Genomic DNA, 17,498 nt, shown 5'->3' with positions numbered 1-17,498 from the left:
TTGCCGTTTGCCTGAATATATAGTTGAAGTTTTGTACTGCTAGATTGATGCCTTCTTTACTGTGAGTGAATGTGGTATCAAGAAAGTTATCTAAGAGTGTTTGGATATTTTGGTTCCAGGTTGCTTTCTGGTATTCTTCTGTGCTGTTTTGGGCCCATCTGTATGAATGTCTGATGTTGTACAGCTCACTGGGCTGTGAATGTCTGGTTGTTTCCAGGTCTGTTCTTTTTAGGAACAACATCATTTGTCTGTGATCAGACAGAGGTGTTAGTGGCTTGACAGTGAATGAGCTGAGAGAGAAGGGGTCAATGTCTGTGATCATATAGTCTACTGTGCTCTGGCCTAGAGGTGAGCAATGGGTGAATCTCCCCAAAGAGTCCCCCCGTAACCTACCATTGACAAAGTACAGACCCAGGCTTCTACAGAGCTGCAACAGATCCCTTCCGTTTCTGTTGATGTTGTTTCTATGGGGAGATGAAGACCGTTAGAAACAGTATGGCCTGTAATAAAGCTGTCCCCTCGTGTGCTCGTTAGATCAGGTAGTGTTCCTGTGTGCTCCTTAGATCAGGTCGTGTTCCTGTGCGCGCATTTGTGTCCCCACAGATGAGCACATTTCCCTGGGCCTGGAAATGGCACGTCTCTTCCTCAAGGGTGGGGAAGATCTCCTCTGAGTAACATGGGGATTCTGAGGGGGGTTGTATATTGTTCAAAGGAACACATCTGAGGAACAAAGGAAAGGAAAGGAACACGTCAGTGTGTTCAAAGGAACACGTCAGTACAAGTTCTTTTTTCAGTTTTAACCAAATGTGATATTTACCAAATTTTGATGGGATCAATTCGATTTTGTAGTTCGGATTTGTATCAGATGATCAGTCCTCCAGAGTCTCTGCCTCTATTGACTGAGCTGTGTTTCTGTGATGGCACAATTACCTCTCTGTAGCCTGTGGGGCAGTGAGTGACAACGTCAGCCTTACACCATGTCTCCTGCAGAATGATGACATCAACATCTTTAAGATTTTTGTTGAACTCCAGTGTTAAACTCTTCAGTCCAAAGGTTGATGAGTTTAGGTCCTGAATGTTCCACATGCCAACTGATAGTGATTTCATGTTCCAAAAAGAAAGAATAGCAGTCAGAAACACAGTGACTACTAACTAATAAGTTGTTAAGAGTGAGATAAACAGGATAACAGCAAACATCTTTTCTGTTATATATATAAATATTCCTATTCATTGAACAAGTCAGCTTTTAGTATAATAGGGCTTCCTCTGTGGTCTGGTAGGAGGCAGTAGGCTGGGCCCGGTCCAGTCTGGCTGAGCCGATGGAAGTGGTGATGCTCTGGTGGTGGGTGGGCCTGTGGGGTGCGCTGGGTCTGGTGGGGCGTTGAAGGGGCCTGGGGCTCCTTGGTGGTGCAGGGGTCTGGTAGGGGTCTCGGGGTGGTCCTTGGTGGTACAGTGGTCTGGTAGGGGTCTCTGGGTGGTGCAGGGGTCTGGTAGGGGTCTCTGGGTGGTCCTTGGTGCTACTGTGGTCTGGTAGGGGTCTCTGGGTGGTCCTTGGTGGTACAGTGGTCTGGTAGGGGTTTCTGGGTGGTCCTTGGTGGTACAGTGGTCTGGTAGGGGTCTCTGGGTGGTCCTTGGTGGTGCAGTGGTCTGGTAGAGGACTCTGGGTGGTTCTTGGTGGTGCAGGGGTCTGGTAGGGGTCTCTGGGTGGTCCTTGGTGGTACAGTTGTCTGGTAGGGGTCTCTGGGTGGTCCTTGGTGGTGCAGTGGTCTGGTAGGGGTCTCTGGGTGGTCCTTGGTGGTGCAGTGGTCTGGTAGGGGTCTCTGGGTGGTCCTTGGTGGTACCTTGGTGTGGTACAGTGGTCTATTAGGGGTCTGTCTCTCCCTCTCTGTCTCTAACTGTGTATCTCTCTCCAGCTCCCTCCTTGCCACCCCAGTCTATCAGAGTGGTGCCTGTCTCCGCTACTGTACTGGAGGTGACCTGGGACCTCCCACCCCTACACACACAGAATGGACTCATCCAGGGTTACAAGGTAACACCCACCCCTACATCCTACACACACACACACACACAAACACACCGACATCCTACACACACACACACACACACACACACACACACACACACACACACACACACACACACACACCGACATCCTACACACACACACAGACATCCTACACACACACACACACACACACACACACACACACCGACATCCTACACACACACACACACACACACACACACACACACCGACATCCTACACACACACACACACACGCGCACACACACACACACACACACACACACACACACACACACACACACACACACACACACACACACACACACACACACACACACACACGTTCACATTTTCCTCAAATTCTCTTTTGGAGTCTGAAGGTTTTTATTATTTAGATTCTCTCTCCATCCTCTCCTCTCCTTCCTCTCCTCTCCCTCTCCTTCCTCTCCTCTCCCTCTCCCTCTCCTTCCTCTCCTCTCCCTTTCCTTCCTCTCCTCTCCCTCTCTTCTCTCCTTCCTCTCCTCTCCCTCTCGTTCCTCTCCTCTCCCTCTCTTCTCTCCTTCCTCTCCTCTCCCTCTCCTTCCTCTCTTCTCCCTCTCATTCCTCTCTTCTCCCTTTCCTTCCTCTCTTCTCTCTCTCCTTCCTCTCTTCTCCCTTTCCTTCCTCTCCTTCCTCTCCTCTCCCTCTCCTTCCTCTCCTCTCCCTCTCCTTCCTCTCTTCTCTCTCTCCTTCCTCTCTTCTCCCTTTCCTTCCTCTCTTCTCTCCTGCCGCTCCTCTCCCTCACCGTTCTCTCTTCTCTCTCTCCTTCTCATCTCCCTCTCCTTCCTCTCTTCTCTCCTGCCGCTCCTCTCCCTCTCCGTTCTCTCTTCTCTCTCTCCTTCTCCTCTCCCTCTCCTTCCCCTCTCCCTCTCCTTCCTCTCCTCTCCTTCATCTCTTCTCTCCTTCATTTCCTCTCTCTCCCTCTCCTTCCTCTCTTCTCTCCTTCCTTTCTTCTCTCTCCCTCTCCTTCCTCTCCTCTCCTTCCTCTCTCACTCTCCTTCCTCTACTCTCTCTCTCTCCTTCTCCTCTCTTCTCTCCTTCCCCTCTCAGAGCCAGTTAGAACATCAAACAGCAGGTTATCAGTGCTGCTGTAGATACACTGATTTCTGCAGGAGAATAAAAAGGAATGAAAGTAGTATTTTCCGCGCAGAGGAGTAAGACGGTGGATTCAGATCCCTGCAGAATCCTGATATGAGGAGAGGAAACCAGGGAATAACTAATATTCAGATCCCTGCAGAATCCTGATATGAGGAGAGGAAACCAGGGAATAACTAATATTCAGATCCCTGCAGAATCCTGATATGAGGAGAGGAAACCAGGGAATAACTAATATTCAGATCCCTGCAGAATCCTGATATGAGGAGAGGAAACCAGGGAATAATTAATACTCCTTCTTTGAAGAAGAGAGAAAGGATGAGAAGAGATGGAGAGGAGAGGGAGAAGGAGAGGGAGAAGGGGAGAGATGGAGAGGGAGAAGGAGAGAGATGGAGAGGAAAGAGAGATGGAGAGGAGAGAGAGAAGGGGAGAGATGGAGAGGAGAGAGAGAAGGGGAGAGATGGAGAGGAGAGGGAGAAGGGGAGAGATGGAGAGGAGAGGGAGAAGGGGAGAGATGGAGAGGGAGAAGGAGAGAGATGGAGAGGAAAAAGAGATGGAGAGGAGAGAGAATGGGAGAGATGGAGAGGAGAGAGAGAAGAGGAGAGATGGAGCGAGAGAAGGGGAGAAATGGAGAGGAGAGAGAGGGGAGATGAGAGAGAGAAGGGGAGAGATGGAGAGGAGAGAGAGAAGGGGAGAGATGGAGAGGAGAGAGAGAAGGGGAGAGATGGAGAGGAGAGGGAGAAGGGGAGAGTTGAGCGAGAGAAGGGGAGAAATGGAGAGTAGAGAGAGGGGAGAGGAGAGAGGGAAGGGGAGAGATGGAGAGGAGAGAGAGAAGGGGAGAGCGAGAAGAGGAGAAATGGAGAGGAGAGAGAGAAGGGGAGAGATGGAGAGGAGAGAAAGGGGAGAGATGTAGAGGCATTGAAATTACTTTTGTAGAGTTGAGGTTTTAAAGAGTGGGTTTTGTGCAAGAATGTTCCAGTCCAGTAATAATGAGAAATATCAATTATAGTGACAGGATGAACTCACATCACAACATAATTCTGCTGGGAACATCAGGTCATGTTGTTATAGAATACATCAGGTCATGTTGTTATGGAATACATCAGGTCATGTTGTTATGGAATACATCAGGTCATGTTGTTATAGAATACATCAGGTCGTGTTGTTATAGAATACATCAGGTCATGTTGTTATAGAATACATCAGGTCATGTTGTTATAGAATACATCAGGTCGTGTTGTTATAGAATACATCAGGTCGTGTTGTTATAGAATACATCAGGTCATGTTGTTATAGAATACATCAGGTCATGTTGTTATAGAATACATCAGGTCATGTTGTTATAGAATACATCATGTTGTTATAGAATACATCAGGTCATGTTGTTATATAATACATCAGGTCATGTTGTTATAGAATACATCATGTTGTTATAGAATACATCAGGTCATGTTGTTATAGAATACATCAGGTCATGTTGTTATATAATACATCAGGTCATGTTGTTATAGAATACATCAGGTCATGTTGTTATAGAATACATCATGTTGTTATAGAATACATCAGGTCATGTTGTTATAGAATACATCAGGTCATGTTGTTATAGAATACATCATGTTGTTATAGAATACATCAGGTCATGTTGTTATATAATACATCATGTTGTTATAGAATACATCAGGTCATGTTGTTATATAATACATCAGGTCATGTTGTTATAGAATACATCAGGTCATGTTGTTATAGAATACATCAGGTCATGTTGTTATATAATACATCAGGTCATGTTGTTATAGAATACTTTAGGTCATGTTGTTATATAATACATCAGGTCATGGTGTTATAGAATACATCAGGTCATGTTGTTATAGAATACATCATGTCATGTTGTTATAGAATACATCAGGTCATGTTGTTATATAATACATCAGGTCATGTTGTTATAGAATACATCAGGTCATGTTGTTATAGAATACATCATGTTGTTATAGAATACATCAGGTCATGTTGTTATATAATACATCAGGTCATGTTGTTATGGAATACATCAGGTCATGTTGTTATATAATACATCAGGTCATGTTGTTATATAATACATCAGGTCATGTTGTTATATAATACATCAGGTCATGTTGTTATAGAATACATCAGGTCATGTTGTTATAGAATACATCATGTTGTTATAGAATACATCAGGTCATGTTGTTATAGAATACATCATGTTGTTATATAATACATCAGGTCATGTTGTTATAGAATACATCAGGTCATGTTGTTATATAATACATCAGGTCATGTTGTTATAGAATACATCATGTTGTTATAGAATACATCAGGTCATGTTGTTATATAATACATCAGGTCATGTTGTTATAGAATACATCAGGTCATGTTGTTATAGAATACATCAGGTCATGTTGTTATAGAATACATCAGGTCATGTTGTTATAGAATACATCAGGTCATGTTGTTATAGAATACATCATGTTGTTATATAATACATCAGGTCATGTTGTTATAGAATACATCATGTTGTTATAGAATACATCAGGTCATGTTGTTATAGAATACATCAGGTCATGTTGTTATAGAATACATCAGGTCATGTTGTTATATAATACATCAGGTCATGTTGTTATAGAATACATCAGGTCATGTTGTTATATAATACATCAGGTCATGTTGTTATAGAATACATCAGGTCATGTTGTTATAGAATACATCAGGTCATGTTGTTATATAATACATCAGGTCGTGTTGTTATAGAATACATCAGGTCATGTTGTTATAGAATACATCAGGTCATGTTGTTATAGAATACATCAGGTCGTGTTGTTATAGAATACATCAGGTCGTGTTGTTATAGAATACATCAGGTCATGTTGTTATAGAATACATCAGGTCATGTTGTTATAGAATACATCAGGTCATGTTGTTATAGAATACATCATGTTGTTATAGAATACATCAGGTCATGTTGTTATATAATACATCAGGTCATGTTGTTATAGAATACATCATGTTGTTATAGAATACATCAGGTCATGTTGTTATAGAATACATCAGGTCATGTTGTTATATAATACATCAGGTCATGTTGTTATAGAATACATCAGGTCATGTTGTTATAGAATACATCATGTTGTTATAGAATACATCAGGTCATGTTGTTATATAATACATCATGTTGTTATAGAATACATCAGGTCATGTTGTTATATAATACATCAGGTCATGTTGTTATAGAATACATCAGGTCATGTTGTTATAGAATACATCAGGTCATGTTGTTATATAATACATCAGGTCATGTTGTTATAGAATACATCAGGTCATGTTGTTATATAATACATCAGGTCATGGTGTTATAGAATACATCAGGTCATGTTGTTATAGAATACATCATGTCATGTTGTTATAGAATACATCAGGTCATGTTGTTATATAATACATCAGGTCATGTTGTTATAGAATACATCAGGTCATGTTGTTATAGAATACATCATGTTGTTATAGAATACATCAGGTCATGTTGTTATATAATACATCAGGTCATGTTGTTATGGAATACATCAGGTCATGTTGTTATATAATACATCAGGTCATGTTGTTATATAATACATCAGGTCATGTTGTTATATAATACATCAGGTCATGTTGTTATAGAATACATCAGGTCATGTTGTTATAGAATACATCATGTTGTTATAGAATACATCAGGTCATGTTGTTATAGAATACATCATGTTGTTATATAATACATCAGGTCATGTTGTTATAGAATACATCAGGTCATGTTGTTATATAATACATCAGGTCATGTTGTTATAGAATACATCATGTTGTTATAGAATACATCAGGTCATGTTGTTATATAATACATCAGGTCATGTTGTTATAGAATACATCAGGTCATGTTGTTATAGAATACATCAGGTCATGTTGTTATAGAATACATCAGGTCATGTTGTTATAGAATACATCATGTTGTTATATAATACATCAGGTCATGTTGTTATAGAATACATCATGTTGTTATAGAATACATCAGGTCATGTTGTTATAGAATACATCAGGTCATGTTGTTATAGAATACATCAGGTCATGTTGTTATATAATACATCAGGTCATGTTGTTATAGAATACATCAGGTCATGTTGTTATATAATACATCAGGTCATGTTGTTATAGAATACATCAGGTCATGTTGTTATAGAATACATCAGGTCATGTTGTTATATAATACATCAGGTCATGTTGTTATATAATACATCATGTTGTTATAGAATACATCAGGTCATGTTGTTATAGAATACATCAGGTCATGTTGTTATATAATACATCATGTCATGTTGTTATAGAATACATCAGGTCATGTTGTTATATAATACATCAGGTCATGTTGTTATATAATACATCATGTTGTTATAGAATACATCAGGTCATGTTGTTATAGAATACATCAGGTCATGTTGTTATATAGTACATCAGGTCATGTTGTTATATAATACATCAGGTCATGTTGTTATATAATACATCAGGTCATGTTGTTATAGAATACATCAGGTCATGTTGTTATATAATACATCAGGTCATGTTGTTATAGAATACATCAGGTCATGTTGTTATAGAATACATCAGGTCATGTTGTTATAGAATACATCAGGTTGTTATAGAATACATCAGGTCATGTTGTTATAGAATACATCATGTTGTTATATAATACATCAGGTCATGTTGTTATATAATACATCAGGTCATGTTGTTATAGAATACATCAGGTCATGTTGTTATAGAATACATCAGGTCATGTTGTTATATAATACATCATGTTGTTATATAATACATCAGGTCATGTTGTTATATAATACATCAGGTCATGTTGTTATAGAATACATCAGGTCATGCTGTTATAGAATACATCAGGTCATGTTGTTATAGAATACATCATGTCATGTTGTTGTAGAATACATCATGTTGTTATAGAATACATCAGGTCATGTTGTTATATAATACATCAGGTCATGTTGTTATAGAATACATCATGTTGTTATAGAATACATCAGGTCATGTTGTTATAGAATACATCAGGTCATGTTGTTATAGAATACATCAGGTCATGTTGTTATAGAATACATCAGGTCATGTTGTTATAGAATACATCAGGTCATGTTGTTATAGAATACATCAGGCCATGTTGTTATAGAATACATCAGGTCATGTTGTTATAGAATACATCAGGTCATGTTGTTATATAATACACCATGTTGTTATAGAATACATCAGGTCATGTTGTTATATAATACATCAGGTCATGTTGTTATAGAATACATCAGGTCATGTTGTTATAGAATACATCAGGTCATGTTGTTATATAATACATCAGGTCATGTTGTTATAGAATACATCAGGTCATGTTGTTATAGAATACATCAGGTCATGTTGTTATATAATACATCATGTTGTTATAGAATACATCAGGTCATGTTGTTATATAATACATCATGTTGTTATAGAATACATCAGGTCATGTTGTTATATAATACATCATGTTGTTATAGAATACATCAGGTCATGTTGTTATATAATACATCATGTTGTTATGGAATACATCAGGTCATGTTGTTATATAATACATCAGGTCATGTTGTTATAGAATACATCAGGTCATGTTGTTATAGAATACATCAGGTCATGTTGTTATAGAATACATCATGTTGTTATAGAATACATCAGGTCATGTTTTTATAGAATACATCAGGTCATGTTGTTATATAATACATCAGGTCATGTTGTTATAGAATACATCAGGTCATGTTGTTATATAATACATCATGTTGTTATATAATACATCAGGTCATGTTGTTATATAATACATCAGGTAATGTTGTTATAGAATACATCAGGTCATGTTGTTATGGAATACATCAGGTCATGTTGTTATAGAATACATCAGGTCATGTTGTTATAGAATACATCATGTTGTTATATAATACATCAGGTCATGTTGTTATATAATACATCAGGTAATGTTGTTATAGAATACATCAGGTCATGTTGTTATGGAATACATCAGGTCATGTTGTTATAGAATACATCAGGTCATGTTGTTATATAATACATCAGGTCATGTTATATAATACATCAGGTCATGTTGTTATATAATACATCAGGTCATGTTGTTATAGAATACATCAGGTCATGTTGTTATAGAATACATCAGGTCATGTTGTTATATAATACATCAGGTCATGTTGTTATAGAATACATCATGTTGTTATAGAATACATCAGGTCATGTTGTTATAGAATACATCAGGTCATGTTGTTATAGAATACATCAGGTCATGTTGTTATAGAATACATCATGTTGTTATAGAATACATCAGGTCATGTTGTTATAGAATACATCAGGTCATGTTGTTATAGAATACATCATGTCATGTTGTTATATAATACATCAGGTCATGTTGTTATAGAATACATCATGTTGTTATAGAATACATCAGGTCATGTTGTTATATAATACATCAGGTCATGTTGTTATAGAATACATCATGTTGTTATAGAATACATCAGGTCATGTTGTTATAGAATACATCAGGTCATGTTGTTATATAATACATCAGGTCATGTTGTTATAGAATACATCAGGTCATGTTGTTATATAATACATCAGGTCATGTTGTTATAGAATACATCAGGTCATGTTGTTATAGAATACATCAGGTCATGTTGTTATATAATACATCAGGTCATGTTGTTATATAATACATCATGTTGTTATAGAATACATCAGGTCATGTTGTTATAGAATACATCAGGTCATGTTGTTATATAATACATCATGTCATGTTGTTATAGAATACATCAGGTCATGTTGTTATATAATACATCAGGTCATGTTGTTATATAATACATCATGTTGTTATAGAATACATCAGGTCATGTTGTTATAGAATACATCAGGTCATGTTGTTATATAATACATCAGGTCATGTTGTTATAGAATACATCAGGTCATGTTGTTATATAATACATCAGGTCATGTTGTTATAGAATACATCAGGTCATGTTGTTATATAATACATCAGGTCATGTTGTTATAGAATACATCAGGTCATGTTGTTATAGAATACATCAGGTCATGTTGTTATAGAATACATCAGGTCATGTTGTTATAGAATACATCAGGTCATGTTGTTATAGAATACATCAGGTCATGTTGTTATAGAATACATCAGGTCATGTTGTTATATAATACATCAGGTTGTTATAGAATACATCAGGTCATGTTGTTATAGAATACATCATGTTGTTATATAATACATCAGGTCATGTTGTTATATAATACATCAGGTCATGTTGTTATATAATACATCAGGTCATGTTGTTATAGAATACATCAGGTCATGTTGTTATAGAATACATCAGGTCATGTTGTTATAGAATACATCAGGTCATGTTGTTATATAATACATCATGTTGTTATATAATACATCAGGTCATGTTGTTATATAATACATCAGGTCATGTTGTTATATAATACATCAGGTCATGTTGTTATAGAATACATCAGGTCATGTTGTTATAGAATACATCAGGTCATGTTGTTATAGAATACATCAGGTCATGTTGTTATATAATACATCAGGTTGTTATAGAATACATCAGGTCATGTTGTTATAGAATACATCATGTTGTTATAGAATACATCATGTCATGTTGTTATAGAATACATCATGTTGTTATAGAATACATCAGGTCATGTTGTTATAGAATACATCAGGTCATGTTGTTATATAATACATCAGGTCATGCTGTTATAGAATACATCAGGTCATGTTGTTATAGAATACATCATGTCATGTTGTTATAGAATACATCATGTTGTTATAGAATACATCAGGTCATGTTGTTATATAATACATCAGGTCATGTTGTTATAGAATACATCATGTTGTTATAGAATACATCAGGTCATGTTGTTATAGAATACATCATGTTGTTATAGAATACATCAGGTCATGTTGTTATAGAATACATCAGGTCATGTTGTTATAGAATACATCAGGTCATGTTGTTATAGAATACATCAGGTCATGTTGTTATATAATACACCATGTTGTTATAGAATACATCAGGTCATGTTGTTATATAATACATCAGGTCATGTTGTTATAGAATACATCAGGTCATGTTGTTATAGAATACATCAGGTCATGTTGTTATATAATACATCAGGTCATGTTGTTATAGAATACATCAGGTCATGTTGTTATAGAATACATCAGGTCATGTTGTTATATAATACATCATGTTGTTATAGAATACATCAGGTCATGTTGTTATATAATACATCATGTTGTTATAGAATACATCAGGTCATGTTGTTATATAATACATCATGTTGTTATAGAATACATCAGGTCATGTTGTTATATAATACATCATGTTGTTATGGAATACATCAGGTCATGTTGTTATATAATACATCAGGTCATGTTGTTATAGAATACATCAGGTCATGTTGTTATAGAATACATCAGGTCATGTTGTTATAGAATACATCATGTTGTTATAGAATACATCAGGTCATGTTGTTATAGAATACATCAGGTCATGTTGTTATATAATACATCAGGTCATGTTGTTATAGAATACATCAGGTCATGTTGTTATATAATACATCAGGTCATGTTGTTATAGAATACATCATGTTGTTATATAATACATCAGGTCATGTTGTTATATAATACATCAGGTCATGTTGTTATAGAATACATCAGGTCATGTTGTTATGGAATACATCAGGTCATGTTGTTATAGAATACATCAGGTCATGTTGTTATATAATACATCAGGTCATGTTATATAATACATCAGGTCATGTTGTTATATAATACATCAGGTCATGTTGTTATAGAATACATCAGGTCATGTTGTTATAGAATACATCAGGTCATGTTGTTATATAATACATCAGGTCATGTTGTTATAGAATACATCATGTTGTTATAGAATACATCAGGTCATGTTGTTATAGAATACATCAGGTCATGTTGTTATAGAATACATCAGGTCATGTTGTTATAGAATACATCATGTTGTTATAGAATACATCAGGTCATGTTGTTATAGAATACATCAGGTCATGTTGTTATAGAATACATCATGTCATGTTGTTATATAATACATCAGGTCATGTTGTTATAGAATACATCATGTTGTTATAGAATACATCAGGTCATGTTGTTATATAATACATCAGGTCATGTTGTTATAGAATACATCATGTTGTTATAGAATACATCAGGTCATGTTGTTATAGAATACATCAGGTCATGTTGTTATATAATACATCAGGTCATGTTGTTATAGAATACATCAGGTCATGTTGTTATAGAATACATCATGTTGTTATAGAATACATCAGGTCAAGTTGTTATAGAATACATCAGGTCATGTTGTTATAGAATACATCAGGTCATGTTGTTATAGAATACATCAGGTCATGTTGTTATAGAATACATCAGGTCATGTTGTTATATAATACATCAGGTCATGTTGTTGTATAATACATCAGGTCATGTTGTTATAGAATACATCAGGTCATGTTGTTATATAATACATCAGGTCATGTTGTTATATAATACATCAGGTCATGTTGTTATATAATACATCAGGTCATGTTGTTATAGAATACATCAGGTCATGTTGTTATAGAATACATCATGTTGTTATAGAATACATCAGGTCATGTTGTTATAGAATACATCAGGTCATGTTGTTATAGAATACATCATGTTGTTATAGAATACATCAGGTCATGTTGTTATAGAATACATCAGGTCATGTTGTTATAGAATACATCAGGTCATGTTGTTATAGAATACATCATGTTGTTATAGAATACATCAGGTCATGTTGTTATATAATACATCAGGTCATGTTGTTATAGAATACATCATGTTGTTATAGAATACATCAGGTCATGTTGTTATAGAATACATCAGGTCATGTTGTTATATAATACATCAGGTCATGTTGTTATAGAATACATCATGTTGTTATATAATACATCAGGTCATGTTGTTATAGAATACATCAGGTCATGTTGTTATATAATACATCAGGTCATGTTGTTATAGAATACATCATGTTGTTATAGAATACATCAGGTCATGTTGTTATATAATACATCATGTTGTTATAGAATACATCAGGTCATGTTGTTATAGAATACATCAGGTCATGTTGTTATAGAATACATCAGGTCATGTTGTTATAGAATACATCAGGTCATGTTGTTATAGAATACATCATGTTGTTATAGAATACATCAGGTCATGTTGTTATAGAATACATCAGGTCATGTTGTTATAGAATACATCATGTTGTTATAGAATACATCAGGTCATGTTGTTATAGAATACATCATGTTGTTATAGAATACATCAGGTCATGTTGTTATATAATACATCATGTTGTTATAGAATACATCAGGTCATGTTGTTATAGAATACATCATGTTGTTATAGAATACATCAGGTCATGTTGTTATAGAATACATCATGTTGTTATAGAATACATCAGGTCATGTTGTTATAGAATACATCAGGTCATGTTGTTATAGAATACATCATGTTGTTATAGAATACATCAGGTCATGTTGTTATAGAATACATCAGGTCATGTTGTTATAGAATACATCAGGTCATGTTGTTATATAATACATCAGGTCATGTTGTTATAGAATACATCATGTTGTTATAGAATACATCAGGTCATGTTGTTATAGAATACATCAGGTCATGTTGTTATAGAATACATCAGGTCATGTTGTTATAGAATACATCATGTTGTTATAGAATACATCAGGTCATGTTGTTATAGAATACATCAGGTCATGTTGTTATAGAATACATCATGTCATGTTGTTATATAATACATCAGGTCATGTTGTTATAGAATACATCATGTTGTTATAGAATACATCAGGTCATGTTGTTATATAATACATCAGGTCATGTTGTTATAGAATACATCATGTTGTTATAGAATACATCAGGTCATGTTGTTATAGAATACATCAGGTCATGTTGTTATATAATACATCAGGTCATGTTGTTATAGAATACATCAGGTCATGTTGTTATAGAATACATCATGTTGTTATATAATACATCAGGTCAAGTTGTTATAGAATACATCAGGTCATGTTGTTATAGAATACATCAGGTCATGTTGTTATAGAATACATCAGGTCATGTTGTTATATAATACATCAGGTCATGTTGTTATAGAATACATCAGGTCATGTTGTTATATAATACATCAGGTCATGTTGTTATATAATACATCAGGTCATGTTGTTATATAATACATCAGGTCATGTTGTTATAGAATACATCAGGTCATGTTGTTATAGAATACATCATGTTGTTATAGAATACATCAGGTCATGTTGTTATAGAATACATCAGGTCATGTTGTTATAGAATACATCATGTTGTTATAGAATACATCAGGTCATGTTGTTATATAATACATCATGTTGTTATAGAATACATCAGGTCATGTTGTTATAGAATACATCAGGTCATGTTGTTATAGAATACATCAGGTCATGTTGTTATAGAATACATCAGGTCATGTTGTTATAGAATACATCATGTTGTTATAGAATACATCAGGTCATGTTGTTATGGAATACATCAGGTCATGTTGTTATATAATACATCAGGTCATGTTGTTATAGAATACATAATGTTGTTATATAATACATCAGGTCATGTTGTTATAGAATACATCAGGTCATGTTGTTATATAATACATCAGGTCATGTTGTTATATAATACATCAGGTCATGTTGTTATAGAATACATCAGGTCATGTTGTTATAGAATACATCATGTTGTTATAGAATACATCAGGTCATGTTGTTATAGAATACATCAGGTCATGTTGTTATAGAATACATCATGTTGTTATAGAATACATCAGGTCATGTTGTTATAGAATACATCAGGTCATGTTGTTATAGAATACATCAGGTCATGTTGTTATAGAATACATCATGTTGTTATAGAATACATCAGGTCATGTTGTTATAGAATACATCAGGTCATGTTGTTATATAATACATCATGTTGTTATATAATACATCAGGTCATGTTGTTATAGAATACATCAGGTCATGTTGTTATAGAATACATCAGGTCATGTTGTTATAGAATACATCAGGTCATGTTGTTATAGAATACATCATGTTGTTATAGAATACATCAGGTCATGTTGTTATATAATACATCATGTTGTTATAGAATACATCAGGTCATGTTGTTATAGAATACATCATGTTGTTATAGAATACATCAGGTCATGTTGTTATATAATACATCAGGTCATGTTGTTATATAATACATCAGGTCATGTTGTTTTATAATACATCAGGTCATGTTGTTATAGAATACATCAGGTCATGTTGTTATAGAATACATCAGGTCATGTTGTTATAGAATACATCAGGTCATGTTGTTATAGAATACATCAGGTCATGTTGTTATAGAATACATCAGGTCATGTTGTTATAGAATACATCAGGTCATGTTGTTATAGAATACATCAGGTCATGTTGTTATAGAATACATCAGGTCATGTTGTTATATAATACATCATGTTGTTATATAATACATCAGGTCATGTTGTTATAGAATACATCATGTTGTTATATAATACATCAGGTCATGTTGTTATAGAATACATCATGTTTTTATAGAATACATCAGGTCATGTTGTTATAGAATACATCAGGTCATGTTGTTATAGAATACATCAGGTCATGTTGTTATAGAATACATCAGGTCATGTTGTTATATAATACATCATGTTGTTATATAATACATCAGGTCATGTTGTTATAGAATACATCATGTTGTTATATAATACATCAGGTCATGTTGTTATAGAATACATCAGGTCATGTTGTTATAGAATACATCATGTTGTTATATAATACATCATGTCATGTTGTTATAGAATACATCATGTTGTTATATAATACATCAGGTCATGTTGTTATAGAATACATCAGGTCATGTTGTTATAGAATACATCAGGTCATGTTGTTATAGAATACATCAGGTCATGTTGTTATAGAATACATCAGGTCATGTTGTTATAGAATACATCAGGTCATGTTGTTATAGAATACATCATGTTGTTATATAATACATCATGTCATGTTGTTATAGAATACATCATGTTGTTATATAATACATCAGGTCATGTTGTTATAGAATACATCATGTCATGTTGTTATAGAATACATCATGTTGTTATATAATACATCAGGTCATGTTGTTATAGAATACATCAGGTCATGTTGTTATAGAATACATCATGTTGTTATATAATACATCATGTCATGTTGTTATAGAATACATCATGTTGTTATATAATACATCAGGTCATGTTGTTATAGAATACATCAGGTCATGTTGTTATATAATACATCATGTTGTTATAGAATACATCAGGTCATGTTGTTATAGAATACATCAGGCCATGTTGTTATAGAATACATCATGTTGTTATAGAATACATCAGGTCATGTTGTTATATAATACATCAGGTCATGTTGTTATAGAATACATCATGTTGTTATATAATACATCAGGTCATGTTGTTATAGAATACATCATGTTGTTATAGAATACATCATGTTGTTATAGAATACATCAGGTCATGTTGTTATATAATACATCAGGTCATGTTGTTATAGAATACATCATGTTGTTATATAATACATCAGGTCATGTTGTTATGGAATACATCAGGTCATGTTGTTATAGAATACATCAGGTCATGTTGTTATAGAATACATCAGGTCATGTTGTTATAGAATACATCATGTTGTTATAGAATACATCAGGTCATGTTGTTATATAATACATCAGGTCATGTTGTTATAGAATACATCATGTTGTTATAGAATACATCAGGTCATGTTGTTATAGAATACATCAGGTCATGTTGTTATATAATACATCATGTTGTTATAGAATACATCATGTTGTTATAGAATACATCAGGTCATGTTGTTATATAATACATCAGGTCATGTTGTTATATAATACATCAGGTCATGTTGTTATAGAATACATCAGGTCATGTTGTTATATAATACATCAGGTCATGTTGTTATAGAATACATCAGGTCATGTTGTTATAGAATACATCAGGTCATGTTGTTATAGAATACATCAGGTCATGTTGTTATATAATACATCAGGTCATGTTGTTATAGAATACATCAGGTCATGTTGTTATAGAAT

General features: G+C 34.5%; 1 protein-coding gene across 1 annotated transcript in view; it reads left to right on the top strand.

The window, feature by feature from the left end:
- Window positions 1-17,498, top strand: part of LOC129842969 (protein sidekick-1-like) — a 343,828-nt gene that overhangs the window by 300,776 nt on the left and 25,554 nt on the right. Inside the window, exon 33 of the mRNA XM_055911690.1 lies at window positions 1,914-2,029. Within this exon, the coding sequence (XP_055767665.1) occupies window positions 1,914-2,029 (116 nt within the window). The remainder of the gene's footprint in view (window positions 1-1,913; window positions 2,030-17,498) is intronic.

This window comes from Salvelinus fontinalis, unplaced genomic scaffold (assembly GCF_029448725.1).
Source record: "Salvelinus fontinalis isolate EN_2023a unplaced genomic scaffold, ASM2944872v1 scaffold_0082, whole genome shotgun sequence".
Taxonomy (NCBI): domain Eukaryota; kingdom Metazoa; phylum Chordata; class Actinopteri; order Salmoniformes; family Salmonidae; genus Salvelinus; species Salvelinus fontinalis.
This window is presented reverse-complemented; position numbering and strand designations above follow the sequence as displayed.